The 22525-nt window shown below is 40.0% G+C and overlaps 2 protein-coding genes across 2 annotated transcripts; one reads left to right on the top strand and one right to left on the bottom strand.

The window, feature by feature from the left end:
* Positions 1–8268: 8268 nt before the first annotated feature.
* Positions 8269–15579, bottom strand: LOC136443104 (glucose-6-phosphate exchanger SLC37A1-like). The gene is made up of 6 exons (XM_066440179.1): positions 15241–15579; positions 14495–14628; positions 13747–13950; positions 13107–13251; positions 11658–11906; positions 8269–10273 (listed from the first exon to the last, which is right to left on the bottom strand). The coding sequence occupies exons 1-6, from the start codon at positions 15383–15385 to the stop codon at positions 9762–9764; spliced, it is 1389 nt and encodes a 462-aa protein (XP_066296276.1). The 5' UTR covers positions 15386–15579; the 3' UTR covers positions 8269–9761.
* Positions 15580–16032: 453 nt separating this feature from the next.
* Positions 16033–19590, top strand: LOC136443117 (tetratricopeptide repeat protein 36-like). Its single transcript, XM_066440195.1, has 4 exons — positions 16033–16179; positions 18246–18431; positions 18935–19028; positions 19403–19590. The coding sequence occupies exons 1-4, from the start codon at positions 16077–16079 to the stop codon at positions 19572–19574; spliced, it is 555 nt and encodes a 184-aa protein (XP_066296292.1). The 5' UTR covers positions 16033–16076; the 3' UTR covers positions 19575–19590.
* Positions 19591–22525: the final 2935 nt, after the last annotated feature.

A 22525-nucleotide genomic window follows, 5' to 3' on the forward strand; every position in this document is an offset into this window, starting at 1 on the left:
CTAGGGCTATGTGATAATGAGATTGAGGAAATCATGCTGGACAGTCAACCAAGATTCAAGGGGATGATCAATGACATGGTCATGAGAAAAAAAATGCCTTTAAAAACATCTACGATTGTGGAGATAACACTGAAGATCCTCTATACCCTCCAATTACAGATTTCTAACTTAAAGGATTCATAACTGCTTACCAATGCCCACAGCCGTAGGTGAATTCCCTGTGCTCAGGCCTGCACTTGCAGACGGCTCCTTGAGTGTCAAATGGATGTTATCCTTGGAGAGTGATGTACCCCGTGAAGTTTGAAGCTTTGTTAGCTTTGGTGAAGGCAATGGAAGAGATGGATGGGCGATGGTCGATGCGTTTTCGTTGTAGGATGTCGTCCACCAAGGAGTACTTGACATCTCAGGGTATGTCAAGAATACCACGCCATCTTGGTTCTTCGAATCAGGAGCCTCCTACAAGCAGGTGTACACCATATAAAAAACATGTCTGTACTTTAACGAAAAAGAACGGCCTCTTCACAAAGGGAAAAGTCACATATATGTGACTATAGCTGTAGTCAGCAGATGTTGGCAGTTCAAAAGAATCTACATGTACCCAAACAGAGATTCCTAGTACATGACGCGTCGTGTATCTACGTGTATTAACTTGAAGTAATGACAACTGAGGCCAGGCAACTTCATTTCCTTGTTTCTCAGGCATCTTAATTTTGCAGCAAGAGGGTATCATAAAATCAGAGGACTGCAGTAGGAAAATTTGAATGATATATGCCTGTATTCACTGAAGCCCAGAAACTGTGAGTATATTTTCACGGTACAGTATTTTCCCTTAGGCTCTCCATTAATATTTGATATCCGAAAAGCATCCTTCAGAGTCTGTTTTCATGTTGATTTTCCATTTCTACTTCATTTTTCTCAAAAGGTCAAGAATCATGAAATCAAATTTAGGTGTCAACTTCTGAAGAAGTTCCTTGGTCTACCTTGACACCTCCAGATACAAGACGGGGCGTCAGGATCGCAGCGGTGACGACGGCTGCTACCACTAGGAGTCCACAAACTAGTGCAATCCAGCAACTTTTCTTAGTAGATTTCAGCTTGCGGAGTATTTCGCTAGCACTGATAGACTTCATCCTGTTCCACACTTCATTGGTGCGGTCTAGAATATGATCAAAGTGAAGGCAGGCATCATTTACTGGAAAGGCAACATTTCTTCTTCTTCCATAATGTCGATCTGCTGAGGAATCGGCAATTATGGACATTTGGGAGCAAATGAAGGATATCTCTATCATCCTTTCCCGTGCAAAGACTGACTGTAAAAATTGACCATTTAAAACTGGGGTCAGCCCTATGTTTTGACACCCCTATATTCCGGCACCCCATCAACACCTCTATGTTAGGGCTAGGGTGATGGTTAGGAGGTTTTTAAACATAGGGGTGTCAGAACATTGGAAAATAGGGGTGTAACCTTGAAAAATTACCCCCAAGTCAGATTCTGCACAAAATTGACATTTCGTATCAGGTCTATTCCGAATGACACCCTGGGAAAAACATTTGTGCTTTGAAAGTTTTGTCATTTACCAACGCAAAGGTAACAAGAGTTCCACGACCTCATATCTCCATGAACAATTCTATTCATGCAAATGACTTACACATTTGCATAATATATGCTTGGTCATAAACACCTTTATCTAACGTACAAATGTAGCAATATTGACAGTCCTATATTTCCAATTATATTAATTATGGTGTTTTTGCATTAATTATGCAAATTAGGAATTTATTTGCATAATTGGTATCTGTTGATGCTCCACTTGCCATAAACTACATACGTTACATGTATTTTGAGTATGATAATGGAAAACGCTGCAAATATAGATTTTCCTCATTACTTATGCAAATTAAGTGACAATTAGCATAATTTGCACTTCATTCTGTATATCTCTGTCTAAGTAACCTGCATACTAAGCACCATATTGACAGTCCTATAATTTTCCACTTGGATGAGATATGGTGTTTTGCATTAATTATGCAAATTATGAACTTATTTGCATAATTGGTATCTGTTGATGATCCGCTTTCCATAAACTACATACGTTACATGTATTGGAGTATGATAATGGAAAACACTGCAAATATAGGTTTTCCTCATTAACTATGCAAATTAAGTCCCAATTAGCATAATTTGAACTTCATTGTGTACATCTCTGTTTAAGCTACCTGCACACTAAATGTCATGAAAATCCGTTGTTCCTTTGTTCAGTTATTGCCCTTAGAGATTTTCACAAAAACGCCCCTGCAGTTCCAGAGGAAGCTGCTAGAGGGCCCAATCCTACACCACTTCTTTATTACATCACAAGCTATCTGCCACCCAAAAATCAAGACCACAGCATGTCCAGGTCAAAAGATACAAAAATTGAAGTTCTGCTGCAGTACCAAGGTCACATACCAGGGGGCCCAAAATCGACCTTGACCTTCGGCTTCACAACACCCGCCCACGTACCAAATATCATCGTAATCCATCAAGAGGCTCTTGAGTTATGCTGACTGGAGTGGTGCGGAAACACAAACAGACAAACAGACACACCCAAAACAATATCTCCATTTTCATGGAGATAATAAATATAACATAAAAATGATGCAGTTTAAGTCCAGGTACTCATAACAAATAGCTGCACAAATCCAATTTTACCAGGTGTACCTGCATGTGTATAATTATGAATAAAATAATGCAGGGTATATCAGATCCCAGTTAACATCCGAAATAGCTATGCACCATTCCGATTGAACCTGCATTAACCTGTGCATACATCTAGTTCACAACCAACCAACCAACCAACCAACCAACCAACCAACCAACCAACCAACCAACCAACCAACCAACCAACCACACACGAGAACACACTCTCACACACACACACACACACACACACACACACACACACACACTCAAACACACAGGCAAGCTAAAGATATTGATACTTCACTGCCTTGAAATATCATGCATTAATCCATATGTATGCAGTTTTTATTTATGACGTTTGACTGGACATACCTCCATCATTGCAGCAAAAGCCAGGCGCTACACGCTCTTCATCTCCACAAGTATCCTTTGACGTGTTGTTTTTATCGGAGTATGGATCCTCATCGCAAGGCAGCACCACTGTGTGGTCTCCCAAGTCAGGTTTGGGAGGAGGAGTGGGGGCGTCGCCATCTCCATGCTCTTGATCAAGGTATCTTCTATCCACTTGTTCAGACTCTTCATTTGGTGACTGCTCTGCATTGCTACCCTTCTTTTCTGCAAGATGACGGGTTGGGCGTTCTTTGCATGAAGCGTGTTTCAGTTCAGAACTTGAGGCAAAGACACTGTAACCAGCCGGGTCCGTGTCTTCGTATACGTTTTCTAATTCTTCATTTCTTCCGTCTAGTTGCTCCTTCTCTTTGTGCCCCGTGTCAAGATGGTGAGGAGAGCTCATATTGGGCGCAGTGCGTTTCAACCCAGAATCCAGAACAAATATACTGTCTCCAGCTGGATCCACGTCTTCATACTGCCTTTTCAAGTCTTCATCTGCTTGTCGCCCTTTCAGGTTATAGATTGATTTTGGGGCATCGAAATCAGCTTTTTCTTTCTGAGCCTGGATTGCAAGGTGTACCTCTGTGTCTGTAGGATTGTGAGGAGTGGTGTCATTGGGCAATGAGCAAGGTGCCCCGCAATCTTCAAGATCATCTCTGTACATATCATCCGATGTGTAGCATGCATCGGGGTATGGATTGCCACTGTTCTCTGGCCACACTACCACATGATCTCCCATGTCAAGATGGCGAGGGGCCGAGGGCAGATTTTCATCACCAATGTCTAGGCCAATGACTTTATCCAATTCGTCTTCTTTTTTCCGTATAGATATCACTTTTTCTTCCATGTCAAGATGGCGAGTGGACGTCAGATTATGATCACCATGCTCTTGGCTAATGACTTCCTCCGCTTCATCTCGAAGTTCTTTCTTCCGCTTAGATGGCGCTTTGTCTTCGTTGTTGAGTTTGCGAGGAGGCGGTAGATCGGGCACAGAACGCTTCAAGTTGGATCCCAGAATCACGTCTACACCACTGGACTGTAGATTCACTTCTTCGTACTTTTTTAGCGGCAATGGTGGAGGGGCGTTGCTACCATCCACGTCTTTGTCGCATTGTACTTCTTGCTCATAACTCAATGAAAATATGCTGTCACCGTGTGGATCCACGTCTTCGTACTTTTTTTGCAGCAGGTCTTTTGGCGGCAGTGGCGGTGGGACATTTCTACCGTCCACATCTCCATCGCATCGTTTTTTTGGCCCAGAACTCGCAAAGATACTTTGAACATGCGGGTCCACGTCGTTGCCCTTTTTTGGAGGCAGATCTCTTGGCGGCAGCGGTGGCGGGACACTTCTACCATTTACGTTTTCTCGGTGTGTTCCCGGCCCAGATCTCGATGCAAAGATACTTTCACCATGCGGATCCACGTCTTCGTACTTTTTCCTTGGTGGCTGTTTCCTTGGTGGCAACGGCGGTGGGATATTTCCACCATCTGCATCTTCATCATCCTCCCCTTTTGCAGGCAGCCTTGCATCGCTCATCTCCATTTCTGCGGCATGGCTTGGAGGTGTTTCCTTGGATGCGGCAAGTCGTAGCCAGAAGCTCAATGCCATCCACTTCTTCATAGTACTGTTTTGCTGATGCGGCTACCACTTTGCATGTAATTCCAATTTTCTGCTTCCATCAACATCAACAACAAAAACGAGTTGATATAACTATTGGGAAGAGGTGAAGGAGGTTTTGATCGAATTTTTTGGGGGGAATTCCTGAAGGTAGATAAATTTGCTGAAGTATGCATCATGGAAATCCACTGTAACAATGTTCCTTTGTTCAGTTATCCTAAAAGATCTAGACAAAAATGATACTACAGTTCCAGAGCAAGCTACTTATACGGACCTAAATGAACATGTACATGTGCATCCCTTGTTTCTGGCAGCAAAAGCTATCTGCCACGGGAAAATCAAGACATACCATGTCCAGGACAAAAAAATACAAAAACGGGTAGTTCTGCTGCAGTACCGGTAAAGCCACCAGGGGTGCCAAAATCGAACTTGGCCTTTGCCTTCGGAAGATCTACCCACTTACCAAATATCATTACATCATCCTTTAAGATCTTCTTTTAAGTTCTGCTGACCATGAATATATGGAAATGTAAACAGACACACCCAAAACAATACCTCCATTTTCATGGAGGTAAAGATACACAATCCTACATTTACATACAAAAAAAGAATTCGGAGACCTCATATCTCCATGGAATATTTTGATTATGCAAACGGCTTTTACATTTGCATGATCTATGCTTGGTCATGTACACCTTGAACTGACTTACACAGGTCACAATGTTGACAGTCCAATCATTTACTAATTATCTCTTAGAAGAATTATGGCACTTTTGAATTAATTAGGCAACTTAGGAATCTATTTGAATGATTGGTATCTGTTAATGCTCCATCTGCCATAAACTACATATGTTACATGCATTTGAGCCCTATAATGGAAAACACTGCAAAAATAGAATTTCCTAATTAATTATGCAAATCAAGTCCCAATTTGGATAATTTGCACTTCATTATGTACATCTTTGTCCAAGCTACCTGCATAATAAATATCATGGAAATCCGTCATTCCTTTGTTTAGTTATTCTCCTTGGAAAATTTTGACAAAGAATGTCCCTGCAGTTCCAGAGCAAGCTGCTAGAGGGTTCAAACCTACACCACGCCTTCCTTACATCACAAGCCACCAAAAGATGGCGACCATAGCACATCCAGGTCAAAAGATTTGAAAAACGTTTTGCCGCAGTACCAAGGTCACATACTAGGGGACCACATGTTACCCACATACCAAAAACCATCGCAATCCATCAAGAGGTTCTTGAGTTATGCTGACTACAACAATCCGGAAACACAAACACACAGGCACACACATCCATAACAATATCTCTATTTTTCATGGAGATAATAAAGAACAGGGCTGGTGGATGTTAGGTGCAGCTAGACATCACAAATATGCCTGTACAGCTTAATTTCACCAGCACTAATGCTGAATATGCAGGTGGTAGGTCTAGAGTGGACGTATATTTTGGGTAATCTAAACCCATAATGATAAATGGACACATTTGATAGAATATAGGACTATTGTATCTAATAATGCATTCATCTATTCATAAACAAACAAATAAAGCGTTTTATCACAATATATAAGTAATGTATTGATTGACCACCTTACCTTTTAAGCAAATTGCAGAGCTTGATATCTGTCTTCGGTGAGATGGATTTTACAGATGGCAAAATGGCACTGGGTCGTAAGAGTTGCTGTTAGTCACGTCAGCAGAAATACTGCAAACCTCAGAGAAACACTGTAACGTTACGCCCACTCGAGGACAGAATAAAACAAAACAAAACTTCACTTCGGTACATAAAAGAAAAGATAGAAGGAGACTAATTCTGAAGCACATCAATAAATGCATGACCAAATGTATACACTGTGTTCACACTGGTGATGTAACATCATACAAAGGATTATAGCAGACTAATCCTTGAAAACTGGTATATACAAAGTAATTGTGAGGGATTTCTTTGAATATGCATGAATTTGAAGGTACCTTAGTTTATATATGCACCTGTGACCTGAAGGCCACCAAAAATAAAAGCTGTTGGGCCATGGCTTATGTGCTAGATGAATTGTACTGTCTGCAAAATTATTTTTGCAAGGATCTTATTTTGCAGTAGGAGTGGAAAGGAGGGCTTTACAGGGATCGAAGTGTTTTTTTGTTGTTTTTAACGAGTTTGGTCAGTGCAAGGCCACATGAACCACTTCTGGGCACTGAACTATCTAAATGCTCACTGAAGCAGCCTCTTTCCCCCTCTAAGTCAGAAACATTAAACTTAGACAAGCTCAATTACCTGACTCAATAGGCGAATCAGGGATTTTATATTTGAAAAAGCAACAGCAATAAGACATATTCGCATTGTCATGATTTCGTGAAAATAACACCCCAACAAACCTTACAAAATCTACTGTCTTAACAGTGCCTTAGAAAAAGGAGCACCGGTATGTGGCTCGGTGGGATTTCTTTGAGTATGCATGACTTGAGCACTTTGAAACCGTACCTTTATACACCGGGTGATTGCCCTGAAGGCCAATAGTCAGGCCACCTGTTGGATGCTGGTATATAATATCTTGAGTGAGTGCCTTTGAGTTAGAGGAACCACTTTGGAAGAATTAGAGGAACACATTAGTCATTTATGAAAATGATAAGTGATAGCATATTGTGAAGCAAGTCAGCTGACATTCTCATGCATCTTATAGTTATTCTTGAAATGGTTGTGGTGGTTTTGAGGAATTCATCATCATCATCATGTCGGGCGGGTTGCCCGGACTAAGTCAGCCCTCTTCCTCCAGTCGCTACGGTCCGCCATTAAGTGCTCTAGATCTTCGGCCCTCACCCCTACGTCCCCAGCAAGTTGGTCAATGTAGGTCCGTCGGGGTCGCCCGACACTGGAGTGTCCATGAGTTGGTGTCCAGAGTAGGAGTTCACATACAAGCTCATCTTTGTTTCTATAGCTATTTGAGGAATTACACGGCAGATATAGGTTCCCAATGTATCGCAATCCTACTACATGAACAGATTTGTTTTATTTTATTTTAAACCGCAAAGTTAAAACAGGTCCTTTCCCCTTCTATCACTAAATTACGTGTATGTTTCAGGCCTGCTGGTTTCACATGTTGAATTTTCATAAGTTATATAATGCTGAATACACAATTATGTATCAGCTCAAAATGGCTGATAAACAAAAGTTACAAAAACGACATTGTAGCCAGTCTGTAAAAGACTTGGATTCAAACTGAACGTCCTCAACTTCATATGAACTCGGAATGATCTCAGATGTCATCACTTGAACAGACAGAGTTTTTTTATTGTTGTTTTCACTCCTTGAGGCTACTGTTGAAATCTAAAGGTTTTGGGTTCAAATCCCTAGCAGACCCCAATGTTGTGTCCTTGGGAAAGTCACTTTATACTGATTTCCTGATTTGACTGCGAGGCCGAGATGAAGATGAGTCTTAAGCTTCATCCTCTGGCCTTCAAAAATTCTAATGTCAAGGTCATATTGGATGCTACAATGTAGGTTTTTATTTCCATTTTTAGTTTGCATGCCCATTTCGCTAGTACTGATTTCCAGCAAAAGCAAGACCCAACAATTCGAACTGGTATCGCCTTAGTTTAATATTCTTGCCCATGATAGTATCTTAAGTACCATTACTTACTTGATGTTTTAAAGACAAAGTTTAAATATGTAATGCTCCTTTTTTATGCACTTTATATAATTCATCCCCATCTTCATGGAATTTTTGTACATTTCTTTTTCTTTATGTTTGATATAAGATAATTCAAATATCAAAGTCACAAAGACTTTTATGTTTGATCATAGTTCATTTAATAGTTACACGTATCTCCTGTATTGCACATGCCTCACCCCGCCATTGCCAACAAGAGGTTACTGTGGAAAATTAAAAAAAACATATAATTATGAGGTAGTTCTGATTACACGACATGATGGCACCTTACACAGGTCTAGCGGCCTCAAAAGACCCACCTACAACTTACAATTTTGTAACGCTTGATTATGGAATGCAGGTGAATATATACAAAAACTTGAAGAATTTCAAGCTTTGAATCATGAATCACAACTAACTCTAACTTATCTTAATCTGATTTAAACCTTATATCACAGTCAGTAGAAGCAATGGCTTCAGAGTATCATTTGCACAAAGTTTAACCAGATTTCAAGTAAAACTTCTGATAACTTGAAATATTGCAGTCAATAGAAAAAAAAGCATTTCTAGCCGTCTAATGACCTACTTTGAGGTATGTTGATGAAGGTTAGACATCCAGGTAGTAAGATCCTTCTGTCTGGAGTTGGTGATTCACTACAAATCACCCAGACAGAGGCCTGGCGAACCTCCGTCTCGTATCAACCATACAGTGATTTACACCATTCACCCGGACGGGAGAACTGGCGCATCCGTCTTGTATGACAGCCAGTGAAAGGGTATATCACCCCGTAAGGGGCGGTATAACCCCGTCGTAGCGAAAGCACGTCAACTGATGAGATGAGATGCCAAAAATAGTTTGAGTAACTATTTTTGGGGTAACTTGAGGTATCTTTGTTACCTAACAGTTCATACAATCATCATCCTACATTTGATTACAGAAAAGCTTTCTGAGGTATGTATAGCTCATGCAGTGTCCAGCGATGTCCAGTGATCATGACCTTGCCTCTGAATCTTAAGTTCAAATCCATGTTGTCACTCTCCCGGCATGTATGCTATTAGAAAGGGTTGCAGTCCACAGGATGGGATGTTAAGCTGTGGTCCACTGTTTACTGTTCTTGTCGAAATTCAAGTGGAATTCCCTGGTTCAATGCACCTGTATATAGTGACTGTACTTATGTGTCTGTCCCCTCAGTCACAGCCAATGGAAGAATATCCCTTCAGCAAGCTAAACCAGAATAAGATCACCTTCATTTTCACTTTTTCTTCTTCTTCTTAAAACGTTAATAGAGGCATAAAGACTCCAGTAACCACCTAGGTCCTCCCCCTCAAACATGTCAAAAAAAACGTTTTTAGTCCGTTAATTGTAATGACTGCCTTTTTCAGCTGTGTTGCTATCCTTCTTCTAATTTTTCACTTTTTCATCGAGCAGCTTTGGTGCACATGAAAATCCCGAGAAACAGCAGAGCCATGACACAGCTCACCACCTGCGCGGTGAAGAGGTCATGCCAGGACATGGCCCCCATGATGCCGTCCATCGCGATGGAAGCGCAGTAGCCGAACACGTCCAGAATACTGCTCAGGGTTGAGCAGTACTTCTCCCCTCCAAACGACATGGAGAAGACACAGACAGGAATGTAGTACGGGGTGGAGATCGTCGCTCCTAAGACGAACACAACGACCCCCGCCAGTGGAATGGTGATGTCCGGTACCGTCCATAAAACGATGAGACATCCTGTTGATACCCCCAGGAGGGATGTGATGAAGAGAAAGCGGGCGCGGGGTCCGATGTGGTCGTAAACAATCCCACCGATCATAAGGGAGGCGACCGCTCCGGCCTGGAAGGAGGAGGCTACCAGGGTCGCGTGGCCGGGGGACAGGTGCAGGCTGTCCTTGAAGTACAGGGGCAGGATGCTCTGCATTTCCATACACCCTGTGAATCAACATTGCAAGAGAGTTAATTGATTTTGTGAGTTCATTTTGTGTGGCCTCACCAGTGACTGTGTGGACTGACTGGATAGAGCTGCTTGGAAGCATGGTGTGAAGACTAGCCGACTGCTGTCCACCCGTGTCGAGGAATACTGGATACTACTACTTCTACTACTACTTAAAAGTTAATGTCCTTGAATTACAGCGGCAGGATGCTCTGCATTTCCATACACCCTGTTAATCAATGGCAAGAGAGTTGACATCCGTGAATAGTTTCATCAGGTTGGTACATATGATTCATGTGATTGTACGTTGTAAATACTTTGCATTTGGGAATGAATCTCATTATTATGTATAAGCAGCAACACCTGTGCTGCATTGCTATGTGAACCGGTCAGAATTGCCTTGAATAATTAAAAGAGAGTTAAAAGTTAAGAAGTTCGTCCCACACCTGGTCTAAGTTTTTCAGATTTGGGGCTACACTGCTTTGTAAGCACTGACACACAACGTATCACTATGTACAGGGGCAGGATGCTCTGCATTTCCATACACCCTGTCAATCAACATTGCAGGGCTGTTAAACATTAAAGTCCTTACATATGCAGTGGCCTACTATCTGTTTACATAGAACTTTGACCAGTTGATACTAACTACTCATGATGCTCAGTCTCCTTTTCCATATTTCTTGTAAATCAATTGCAACTTGAAAGAGAGTTAAATGGTGGTCTAATATCTTCGGTCTGCTTTTCCATACATCTTGTAAGTCAAGAGATAAAGCCATATGACAGTGCACATCCCCATTTTCTTAACCCTTGGGCCACACTACTGTACAAGCAGAGATAATACATGTACAACAGCAGGGAACAGCACTTTTGAAGTACAGGGGCGGGATGCTCTGCATTTCCATAGACCCTGTCAAACAACATTGGAAGAGTTAAAAGTGTTATCTGCAAGATATGGGGCAGTGGCCCAAACTGTTTCCTTAAGCTCTTGGGCCATACAGTTGTGCAAGCATTACATCAGGGGGCTAGTAATAACCAATAATACTAAACCAATAGTCGTACAGGTAGTGGTGTGTGTTCAACTACCAAGTACCATACTTTTTGCTATAAGTACTGAGTGCAGATAAGAAATATGTACCATTCTTAAATATATCTGTGTCCAACTCGGTCCACAATACTTAGTACGCCACGGTTGGGGAATCGAGGTGTGACCAACTGTATGCAAAGTGAGAACTAGGCTATTTAAAGAGAAAGAAGTTTGATAATCTAAAAATTCCTCCATAAAAAATGTTGACAGACAATTCAGACTCCATCAGTTCTGAGAGGTGTTTCATTTGATTCTGTGGATGTATGTTGCAATGTTTGCATTTTAAAGTTTTAACATACCTGTCATAAATAGATTGGCAGTCCCCAGACACCAAAACGCCGGACTTCTGGCAAAATACAACAATGCTTCATTGAGTTTGGCTTTTTCCAGTGGATGGCCGTTTCCGCCTTTGAAGTCATCTTTTGGCTTCTTGATTGAAGTCTGAAGGCCGAGGTCGCCCGGCGACTCCCGCAGGATGCAGGCACTCATGATCATCATGCTGAATGCCACTGTGGCTGCCACAAAGAGAATGATTCTCCAGTGAAGACCTGTGTGAAAGGGAAAGTAAGCAGATCTGCAATGGAGGTCACTTGAAGACAGAAGAACAAAGTCCAGACTTTGCATGATGTACAAAATGACCAACAAACTTGTGGATGTACTGACTGATAAGTATCTAATACCAGCTCAGAAGAGGACTAGAGATAGTCATGCTTTTAAGTACCAGAGTTATCAGCCAAGGATTGATGTGTTCAAAGATTCGTATTTTCCAAGAACCATAGTAGAATGGAAATCATTGTCATAAGTACTGTAGGAGCATCTTCACTAAATAGCTTTAAAGAACGGTTGCAGTCAGATATGCAAAGACTAGGTGTAACAGACCATTTGGTGTAATATAACCAGCTGCTGCCATGTCGCGTGCCTGCGAAGCTGGTGTGTTACGCCTAATGGCAGTTATACCGGCTATGTAGATACAGATACAGAAGGGACAAACAGTCTGACAAGTTTTCCTGCAAATGTGTTCAACCTGTTGTACACTGATTTTAAGTACTATTAGCTGCATGTCCTACTTATCTTAAAATGTCAGTTTCAAGGTCTTATGTACGTATTATATCAGGCAGTATTGCGCCGTCAATACAAAGTTGTTGATTGATTGATCATTGATATGTTTGTACAATTTAATTCAGTGGCAACACTGTGATTTCCAAAAAAGTCTGATTCAAGTTTTTTCTCTAAAGCTTTTGTTTACATTTTTTTCCTCTTGTTTATTTTTTTCACTTTTTGATACCTAGAAAACAAGAAGATAATTAGTTTGACCCAAACAGACATACACTTTTGCAAAGTTTCATGTTTGAAGACTTACCTGCGGAGAGAAGCCCTCCGAGTTAATATAGCCAGGTTCAAATTAAAAGCTTTTGATTTCATCTTTACCTCTTGCTAATCTTTCACTTTCTCATATATGTTCATATTCTTGTAGTTATAGTTTTCAGAATAGAATAGACTAGTTTTGTACTCATTGTACTGAGTGCCTTGTCATTGTTGCCATACATTGTACCATGTACAATTGTGGAGCACAGTGATCCACAATTGTACATGGTACAATGTATGGCAACAATATAAATGAACTAATTGAATTTTAGTGCTGCACTAAAATTCAATTAGGTCATTTATATCTGAAAACCAAGAAAATAAATGACCTAAACAGACATGTACAATTATTTTTGTGCAAAGATTGATGTATGAAAACAGACCTGCGGAGAGAAGCCCTCCAAGTACGAAAGTTGACGCCAGCCCTCCAGACCTACTGGCGATGGACATGCCGCTGAACACCTTCCCATAATGCTCCTCATCAAACCAGATACAAACCAGCTTGGTCAGGGCAGGCCAGCCGCTGCTCTGCATTCAACAAATAGCAAAAACAAACTTTAATTGTCTTTATACAGTAGTCAAACTTGCCTTGTGTAACCAATCAAGAAAGGGAGCACCGAAGTCCTTGGAAATGTTGTACTTGTCCAGTAATATGTATATGATATTGTTGATGTTTTATGTTTTTAATATGGGTTAGGCTGTGCCTGAAATTAAGTATCAATGGCCACTATGCAGGGGTGGTAACTACTTAGTAGTACATGTACAGTTTTGACTGTACTTTCAAGATCAGTTCTTTCACTTCTTGCATGAAATTCATATTTGCTTATCTGATCCTGCGGAAACATGGTGTGAAGACTAGCTGACCGTGTTGACCACTCCTGAGTCAGTGACCATAGCAGCAGTTTAATCAAATACTGGATTCAACTACTGCTACTTTTTTTGTACTATTGCTACAACTACATTTGTTCATTCATTCCCTTGATCAGGACTTAGACACATGATTCCAGAAGAATCCAAACTTACCATACATATTTTGTTGACCATGAATATTGCGATGAAGAACAGCTTGGTGTAGACATTGGCAAACAGAGAGGTGAAGAAGACCACAGCGGTCAGGGCAGAGATCATGACCTTCCGACCTCCAAACGTGTCAGCTATCGCCCCAGACAGCAGTTTACCCACAATGTAGGCACCGTTGCCATAGGCCAGGACAGTCCCGGCATCAAACTGCAATTGCCAATAGATTATAAAATTTATTGCACAACAATTGAACAAGATACAATGTATGGCATCTTCTGTTTCAAAACAATACTAGTAAGTTAAACCATTTTATGATATGGGATGAGAATGTGATTTTACAATTATGATTGAATCTATTACTAGTAGCTAAGTAACAGCTGTTAGTGACCAGTCAAGAAGGTGGCTATTTATGTAACTTAAAGGTGGTGACTATGGAATCTTCCATGGAATCTTCCATTGTATGCTAATGAACCCAAATAAGGTAAATTAATTCTTTTTGCAGCAGGGAGGAAGAGGTTTTCGACTAAAACAATTCTATATATAGTACAGTTTAATATACAGTTTCTGTAGTAATAAAATTGTTATTCATCTATTTATCTATTTCATCACAAGACAGCTATTCATGATGTCATGATTTTGAATTGGAAAGATCTACAGCATATTCACTAGCAAACACATTCAGACATGTACAAAATAACCAACATAAACTAACAAAGTCAGATATATTCTAGATCTATACTAGGCCACATACCTTTGTGAATTCTAGTTCCTTGTCGTCAGTCATAGCTGCGAGAGAGACCTCCGTGCCCACCCTGCACAGGATGATACTGAAGTAGGCTAGGAACAGGCAGCAGAAAATGGCCACCTGCCAGCGAACTCTGCGGGCTGGGAGTGGAAGAAAGGGGGATCTTAGTAAAAGGTACAAAGGAACGTAAAGGTAAGTCCCATAGTCTTTTTGAGGCTATAGAGGGTGTTAATTTGCTATTCTAGGGCATGGTATTGGAAGGGGAAGCAAATCTGTCTCCTTCCAATATCTTTTATGTCCCCATCCAAAGTTTGGTACCCAACTTTACACCTGGGAGGAGTGAGTAAAGTCGTGTTTATTATCCTCCCAAGGGCACAACATCGGTGGCATGTCAGGGCAGGGCTTTCGTCTTCGACCTAGGTTCTGGGCCAAACACCCTAACAGCCTAAACATTGCGCCAACACGGCATCAGTTAAAAAGGTATATCAGTGTTGCATATATGCGGTAGATGACTGATATAAAAAAATTCCTTTGGCCCCTTATTCTTAATTGGAAATGTAACTTGAAGCTCACTCACCCACTCACCCACCCACGTACTCTCTCACTCAGACATCCACTCTCACTCACACACACCAATAATATGTCTGCGCTCCTTAGTCGTCGCCAAAAAATAACAAACACTAACACAACATGCAACACTAACTTGCATGTGTGCAACTTATTGAATGGTTGTAACGTTTTATGGCACCTACTGAGAAAGGGCTTCCGTCTTCGAGTCTTAAGATCCCCATCTCGAGTCTTAAGATGGTCTACGACATCTCCATCACCGTCTTCTGGCAAAAGCAGCGGGTCTCTTGGCCCTTTTCCTTTCAGATCGAGCTCTTCCGCAAACTCCATCTGGATAAACTCCGACGTCAACTTGAAGTAAAAATTCGCTTTGCAGTATGAATTGAACGTCCCATCTCTTAGTTAAAACCTTCTAATCAACACATCGCCATGAGAAACTCTACATATTGGACAGTTTTTAATCTGGAAGTCTAAGAATGCGGAAGTACAGCTTCCGACGTGGCCTTTCTCAGGTCAGCAGTATGAGGGCGACAGAACCCAGATTGTAAACATGATAGCAAACACCGTACAAAATGAAGACTACGGCAAACTACACAACCTAAAAACGCATAATTATACTATTGGTATTACATTTCTATATGATTGTGCTGAATAGCTTATTAGTTACCAACATCAAATAGCTTTAGAAATTATTGATGTTTTGTCGCCCTCAAAAGCGTTCGTGAGGTCAATAGAAGAGTTCACTTGTATTATGATAACCTATAAATATTAAATATACGTTTATAATCATAAATTTGACAACCTGAAAGTATTTGTACATACAATTATATATTATAATTATAATACACTATTGAAAAGGATAATACTTGGGGTTTTACATAGAATAAGGGCTTCTTATTTTGTTTATTTTAAATATTTTATTTTTATTTAACAATATTTGTAACCTCTGCGCACTTGGTTTGATCCGACAAATTTCTGCAGACGACACAGTGCACAGTGGAAGTTTGATGGTCACATCATCATGGCAACTGCACACGACAAGCGCGTCCTCAACTCCATCTTTAACCCAAATCTACCATTCGGAGACGTCGTAGAAGACGAAGAAGAAAACGAGGAGCGAGAAGGTAACGTTATAGGGACATTTGGGCAGGGAGCGGTAGAGGTCGGGTTGGTTGGGGGAGGGGGGCTCCTACAAATTATAAAAAAAGGGTCTGGTTGCTGTCCGGTGTGCTGTCGTGCATTGTGGCACGTAACGAAGTTTCCTTGTGTTTTTCTGCTGCAAGATTTAGAGGTTTTGAGGAGTTGCTGGCCCAAGCGAATATTGATATAGAAATAACTCTAGTTGCCTCTGGGGCAGCCTGTTCGACTTCCATTCAATTTCCAAGGATAGGGGGCAAGGACATCGACTGCAAAAGGAACACAGCAACAACAACAACAACAACAACATACACGTGTAGGGTACAAAACAAAGACGTCATGTATAAGTGGGAACTGGAATGTGATCTGTATATGTAGATCCCCAAAATCATAATGCATGAAGCAATTGACAATTCTTTATTCATTCATCCAGTTTATTATCAAATACAAAATTCATATAAAATCGAACTTGTTTGACTAGAATAGTATTAGTAGAAAGGAATAATACAATGCTGAACTTTTATCCAACGCTAGGGTATTCACAGATAAGATTTTCAACAACCACAGTCACCTCCTTCAGGATCAATAATGAAAGGAATGAAAGTAGGAATGTTTCATCGGGCTGCTATGAACGCCTTCAGAGTTCAAGCACATATGTATACACTTCATCATGCTTGCTACTAGATCGCTCTGTTGGGAACGGGTTTTCTGCGCGTGAAAAATTTGCGCGTGAAAATTTGCGCGTGAAGAATTTGCGCGTGAAAAAATTAATTTCTTTAAAATGTGTCAGAAAATGTGCAGTATAATTTTCTTAGACAGGAAAATGTGATCCCATGATACAATTTTTCATCTGACACCTGAATTTATGGTTTTAAAACTTTTGATTTTTTAGTCCCTTGGGAATAGGTCCCTTGGGAATAATTAAACTTTTGGGGGCTTGAAACCTAAACATTTGAAAATCACTTGAATCTTTAAGAAATACATAGTCAACTTACTTATATAAGGTTTTGTATTGTAAAATGTAACTATTTGAAGCTTTTCTCCATTCTATTAGCCTAAATTAATCTTTTCTCAAGCAGATTCTTTCACGCGCAAATTTCAAACTTTTTTGCGCGTGAAAACTTAACATTTGAAAATCACTTAAAAATCACTTGAAGATTGAAAGAACAACATTTTGAACTGTAGAATGCAGCAATAAGATACTTAATTCCATTGTGGGTCATCTTATTTCAAGTTTTAAGCTTAAAACCTCAAAAAAGGTTTTAAAACCCTTGGGAGTCAGCTTAGATATTCCCAAGGGACCTAAAATTCAAACCCAAAATTCAGGAAACAGATGCAAAATCATATCATGTGGTAACAATTTTCTGACTAAGAATTTTGTAGTGCACATTTCCTGACACATTGCTTGAACTTTATTTTTTCACGCGCAAATTTTTCACGCGCAAGTTTTTCACGCGCAAATTTCTCACGCGCACAAAACCCCAACCCGCTCTGTTTGTTTGCAAATGTATATGAGCGATAGCTGTTTCTGTTTAAATCTGGGATATCTAGTGATCAGGAGTTGACTGGTAGGCAGAAGATAACTGATTATCATTTAAATTAGCAGATCATTTACTAATTTATATTCAAATTAATCTTTAATACTGGTATTGAAGGTATGCAGGCAGCAAGTTAGTAGTTGTGCATGGAGGAATTAGGTATTCTCCAAGCAGATCCAAGTAGGATCGGACTTGGATACTTGGGCTCAGTGTTTTATGCCTTTTTCAGTATTTTGTTTGTACTTTCTATACTCTCTACTTTTTATCTCTTCACCTCCACATAGGACCACTAGAAAATACACCTCCTTGACCAAAAGAACAAAGAGACAGAATGATTACATTTATTGACGTCCATAAAAATCCATAACCTTAGACATACATACTAATTACTATTAAAAAGAAACTCACATCAAAATACATGGGCGATGCATTTTTGTACATGTAGCATCAGAAGATAAAATTATGCTCTACAGATAATATCCACTTGGTCTCATCAACACTGTTCACATTTGCAGGAACAGAAGAGAACGAAGCAGTCAAAGAGGCAAAGAGGTTGGAGCTTCTTGCCGTGCAGTGCGCAGAAAATGGAGATATCGACCAGGCACTGGACCTGTTTAACCAGGCAGTGGTGGTGGCGCCGGACTGGGCTTCAGGGTACAACAACAGAGCACAGGCACTCAGACTGAAGGGCGATGTATTAGGTGACTCACCGTTTCCCTGTGAATACTAGTAGTTTGGTCAGGTTGGCAGCCCGTGACTTAGCAGTGGGAGTTTTTTTCTGGGAAAAATTTGCAATTTAGTGGGGCAACCAAGCAGGGGGGTGGTGTGGAAGTGGGTTTTAGAGAATTTTTCGTTAAAATGGGGCAATCTAAAGGCTTCCTGAGGGGGAAGATTACTGTCAGACATCTCAAATTAATAAGTTGAAGACTGTGACCTACAGATGTAGTAGCATCCCTGGTCAATCAGAATTTTAAGCTTGTCAGAGGAGCTGCTCCCCTGGTAATTACATGTAAGACTCAGTTAAGAGGGTGCATGGTCAGGGCATGCTGTGCCCCTGTTTAGATATTTAAGCTCTGAGAATCAGTCATTGCATGTATATAGGTCTGAGGAAGACTGATTATGGGTGGGTACAGGAATGCTGGAATTGTTTTAGATCTGAACTAAATTAACTATCAAACCAACAAACTGAATTTTTTTGTTACAGGTGCCCTGGATGATTTGAACAAAGCCATCAACCTGAGCCAGGGAAAGGGGAAAGCAGCATGCCAGGCATTCACGCAGAGGGGTCTTATCAACAGGTAAAGACCATATACATATATTAGTTGTTTTCCCAGTAGGGGTAGAGGAAATGTTTTTATATTGTTTTTATATTGCCAAGATAGCTTTGGCCACAGCAATTTAATTGGTTGGTTCTTGGATTTTCTCTGTCCTCTTCATAAGAAATGTGTCCCTAGAATGTCATAGAAACAAGGACATAAATTAGTGTGGTATTTGCTAACCTTTACCACACTGAAGTAGCCATTTGACACCCCATTCTCTATTGGTTACAGAGATAGGCAGCAGGGAGAAGGTTAAAGCATGTTCACTGAGCAGGTTTTGCTGACGAATTTGGATTCCAGATCACATTTATGGAAATGAAGTCTTGAAAAAAATTTGCTCATCCCTTTTTCAGGTTGGAGGGCAAGGATGAGGAAGCCCTGGAAGACTTTAAGAAAGCTGCTTGCTTGGGGAGTGAGTTTGCCAAGACGCAAGTCGTTGCCATGAATCCTTACGCTGCCCTCTGCAACCAGATGCTGCGGGAGGTTATCGGCAAACTGAAGAGAGGAGAGGCAGACGAAGAATAGACAACTGTAGAACTCTGATATGGACTTCTGAACTTTTTAAACAAAAGGCTCTGGACTTTTGAACTATTGGGAACTTTTTTCACGAAAGGAGTGGAAAACAACACTTTGAGTTGTTCTACAAATTAGGACGTATGCCTTAAAGATTTGGAACTACACGTACAAAAACTTTACGATAATAAATGAAACTTAACATGCTGATGAATTAACAACATTACTGTAGAACTCTGCTCTGGACTTCTGAACAATTGGGAACTTTTTTCACAATAGGAGTGGAAAACAACACTTTCTGGGGTGTTCTGCAATTCAAAACCGATACCTACAAGACTTGTAGTATATGAAATCCTGAGAATAATGAATGGAGCTTAACATTGCTATAATGTATAAACAACTATAGAGCTCTGCTCTGGATTTCTCAACAATTGTGAACCTTTTAGCAATTTGAGCGGAAAACAACACTGAGGTGTTCTGCAAATTAAAACCAATTTCCAAAATTGGAGTTTACGAAACACTGACAATGATGAATTAACAGCTGAAGAGCTTGGCTCTGGACATCTTAACAATTGTGATGGTATGTAGTACTCAAGGCTTTCCTCCTATGGGGGATTGAAGCTTAAAAAATGGCTTATTATATTGTGCAGTGGTGATTTTGTGTATGAAGCCTGATTTTGCAGTACTAGTCCTGCCTTCAGCATTGTATCTTAAGATATCACTGTGATGCCAATATTTGAGTCCAATAACAACAAAAAAATGGTAAAGGCGAAGTGTGGATGCAGAAAGATTTAATTCATAACTAGTTGTACTGAATACATGAAATACACACAATCAAACAGAAAAGATATATATCCCTGCTGGACAACCGTAGTTCTCCATCCATTTATTGATTAATTGGAATGTGTGCTCTGTGTGATGCGAACTAGTTTGCATTGACAACCTTTGACCCCTTGCTGATACTAGTATCACATGTGCAGTAAGTCATGTGTCCTCAGCAATGGGGTCGGACAGCAGAAGAAGAATGAGTGAGTCAGTCGAAACTTTTTGAGTTGGAGAACACACCCCGACCAATCAAACCACGTGAAACGCATTGAAACTTAGATTCGTATCAGCCATGACCCGACAAATCACTTTCTAACTTGCGTTAACGACTACATCTGACCAAACAAACTTGCCAGTGAGATGGTGGAAGGTGTCAGCTTCAAAAAGATGTTTTCAGATTGACAATTTTGCCACTTTGGAAGTGATCGAATCCGTCCGCGATGTAAGCTTTAGAGAAATATAGCAGTAAGAAATTATTATTTTTTTTTTCAATCTTTGCTTGTATTCCATATCAAGAAATGTACAGAACAATATACAGAATGTGTTTTGGGCTATATCATGTCAAATACTGAAAAACTCAAAGGCTCTCTTTGCAAGATTTTTCCTTGAAAAAATTAAGCAGCTTTTAATTCTCGAAAACTAGAAATTCCCAACTTAACTTGTTAGTAATTCATGACATTTTTCTAAATGGTCATTGTAAGTACAATATTCCCCAATATTCTGAGTCTTTTGAACTAAAAAGCAAAACAATATTTGGGACCCTTTTTCAAGTTTTCATTATGTTTGCTAGACTGCCTTTCAAGGCTCTGAAAGTTTCATAAGTAGGCACCCTGTACAGTTCAACAGGCATGTTTTTTTTTCAATGTGAAAAATATTCTGGGGTTATTCAAGTTTATTGTTCAATATATCTTTCATAGAAGGCATTGAAATAGTGGTTACTTTTGATACAACAGTACAAAGAGAGCCCTTCATACAAGTTCTAGAAATGTTTACGGTATTGTAATTGCTACTCCTTATAATATACTTTTTTGTTTGCCTGCAAGTTGTACAAGGTTGATGTAAAACAGCGCGCAGTTCTGGAAAATGTCAGACTTTCAGATCTAGAGTGAACCTTTGATAATTACAAATACTCTCCAAGCAGAGGTTAGGCTCTGGCTTATTGCTGTTTTTGTCGTGTTTTTTTATTTTAATTTTCAGTCAACTTTTTCTTTTCGTCTGCCAACTCACCCCATGGTAAGAACCGGCAGAGGTTTGACTGACAAAATAGAAAGCCCGACAAAAACGCAAAAAAAAAAGTCAAAAACATGTGGGAGCCTAATCTCTGCTTGTAGAGTTACAAATACTTCTCCAGCCTCCACTGTGGTTACAGCTATGAACAGTCTAAATGAACATCAAACTTTGTTTAACTAGTCTCTACCAGACTTTCTCTCACCGGGTTGGAGAAACAAACTGTAGTAGAAATTGGCCAAATAGGTTGAACCTGAAGGGTGAGTCATTCAACCAATGGACAAATCTCTTCCCCAATTTCTACTTCTTTTTTTTCTTTTAGTCCACCCAAGGAGGTTTTATATAAACCCTCCTTGGCCTACCAAGATGGCTGGTAGACACTTTAAACTTCAACTAAAGATCCTTCATCACAATGAGTTTAACCAACATAGATGAATTCTAAAGCTACAACATATAACCTTTACATTCCTGGGATTTAAAAACTTAAATTCTGTCACAGAAAAGTCCTGGTCTACATTACAAACATCCCTTTCACTGCCTAATCTTAAAACAAAAACTTCTGTTGAATGTACAGTTACTAGTAAGCAACAAGCAAGACCACATACATTCCGAAAGAATAAAGGATTTATTATTTGTTACACAATATCATGTTATATGTGATCGTGTTTAATTCAAAATGTATGCATCTTTTTCAGCCCTTCTCCAATTTTGTTTTTCTTTGCATGCTCACATTTTGGGTATCCAGGGGATGTCATTCATGAAATCAAGTCCATGTGGCCTATCATCTTTATTATTGCCTTCCTTGCATCCATCTAGCTATCATTATAGCTAACAGTACATTGTTAAAGTACGTAACATAAGATCATTATAATATGACAATTTTGAAACAAAGATTCTGATTATATCCTTAC

The sequence above is a fragment of the Branchiostoma lanceolatum genome, chromosome 10, assembly GCF_035083965.1.
Source record: "Branchiostoma lanceolatum isolate klBraLanc5 chromosome 10, klBraLanc5.hap2, whole genome shotgun sequence".
NCBI classification, from domain to species: domain Eukaryota; kingdom Metazoa; phylum Chordata; class Leptocardii; order Amphioxiformes; family Branchiostomatidae; genus Branchiostoma; species Branchiostoma lanceolatum.

Coding starts and splice junctions, on each gene's coding strand:
- LOC136443104 (XM_066440179.1), bottom strand. CDS start 15,385: ATGGAGTTTGCGGAAGAGCTCGATCTGAAAGGAAAAGGGCCAAGAGAC. Junction 13,951..14,494: donor AGGAACTAGAATTCACAAAG/GTATGTGGCCTA, acceptor TGGCAATTGCAG/TTTGATGCCGGGACTGTCCT. Junction 11,907..13,106: donor TGGAGGGCTTCTCTCCGCAG/GTCTGTTTTCAT, acceptor CCTTTCACACAG/GTCTTCACTGGAGAATCATT.
- LOC136443117 (XM_066440195.1), top strand. CDS start 16,077: ATGGCAACTGCACACGACAAGCGCGTCCTCAACTCCATCTTTAACCCA. Junction 16,180..18,245: donor AGAAAACGAGGAGCGAGAAG/GTAACGTTATAG, acceptor TCACATTTGCAG/GAACAGAAGAGAACGAAGCA. Junction 18,432..18,934: donor ACTGAAGGGCGATGTATTAG/GTGACTCACCGT, acceptor TTTTTGTTACAG/GTGCCCTGGATGATTTGAAC.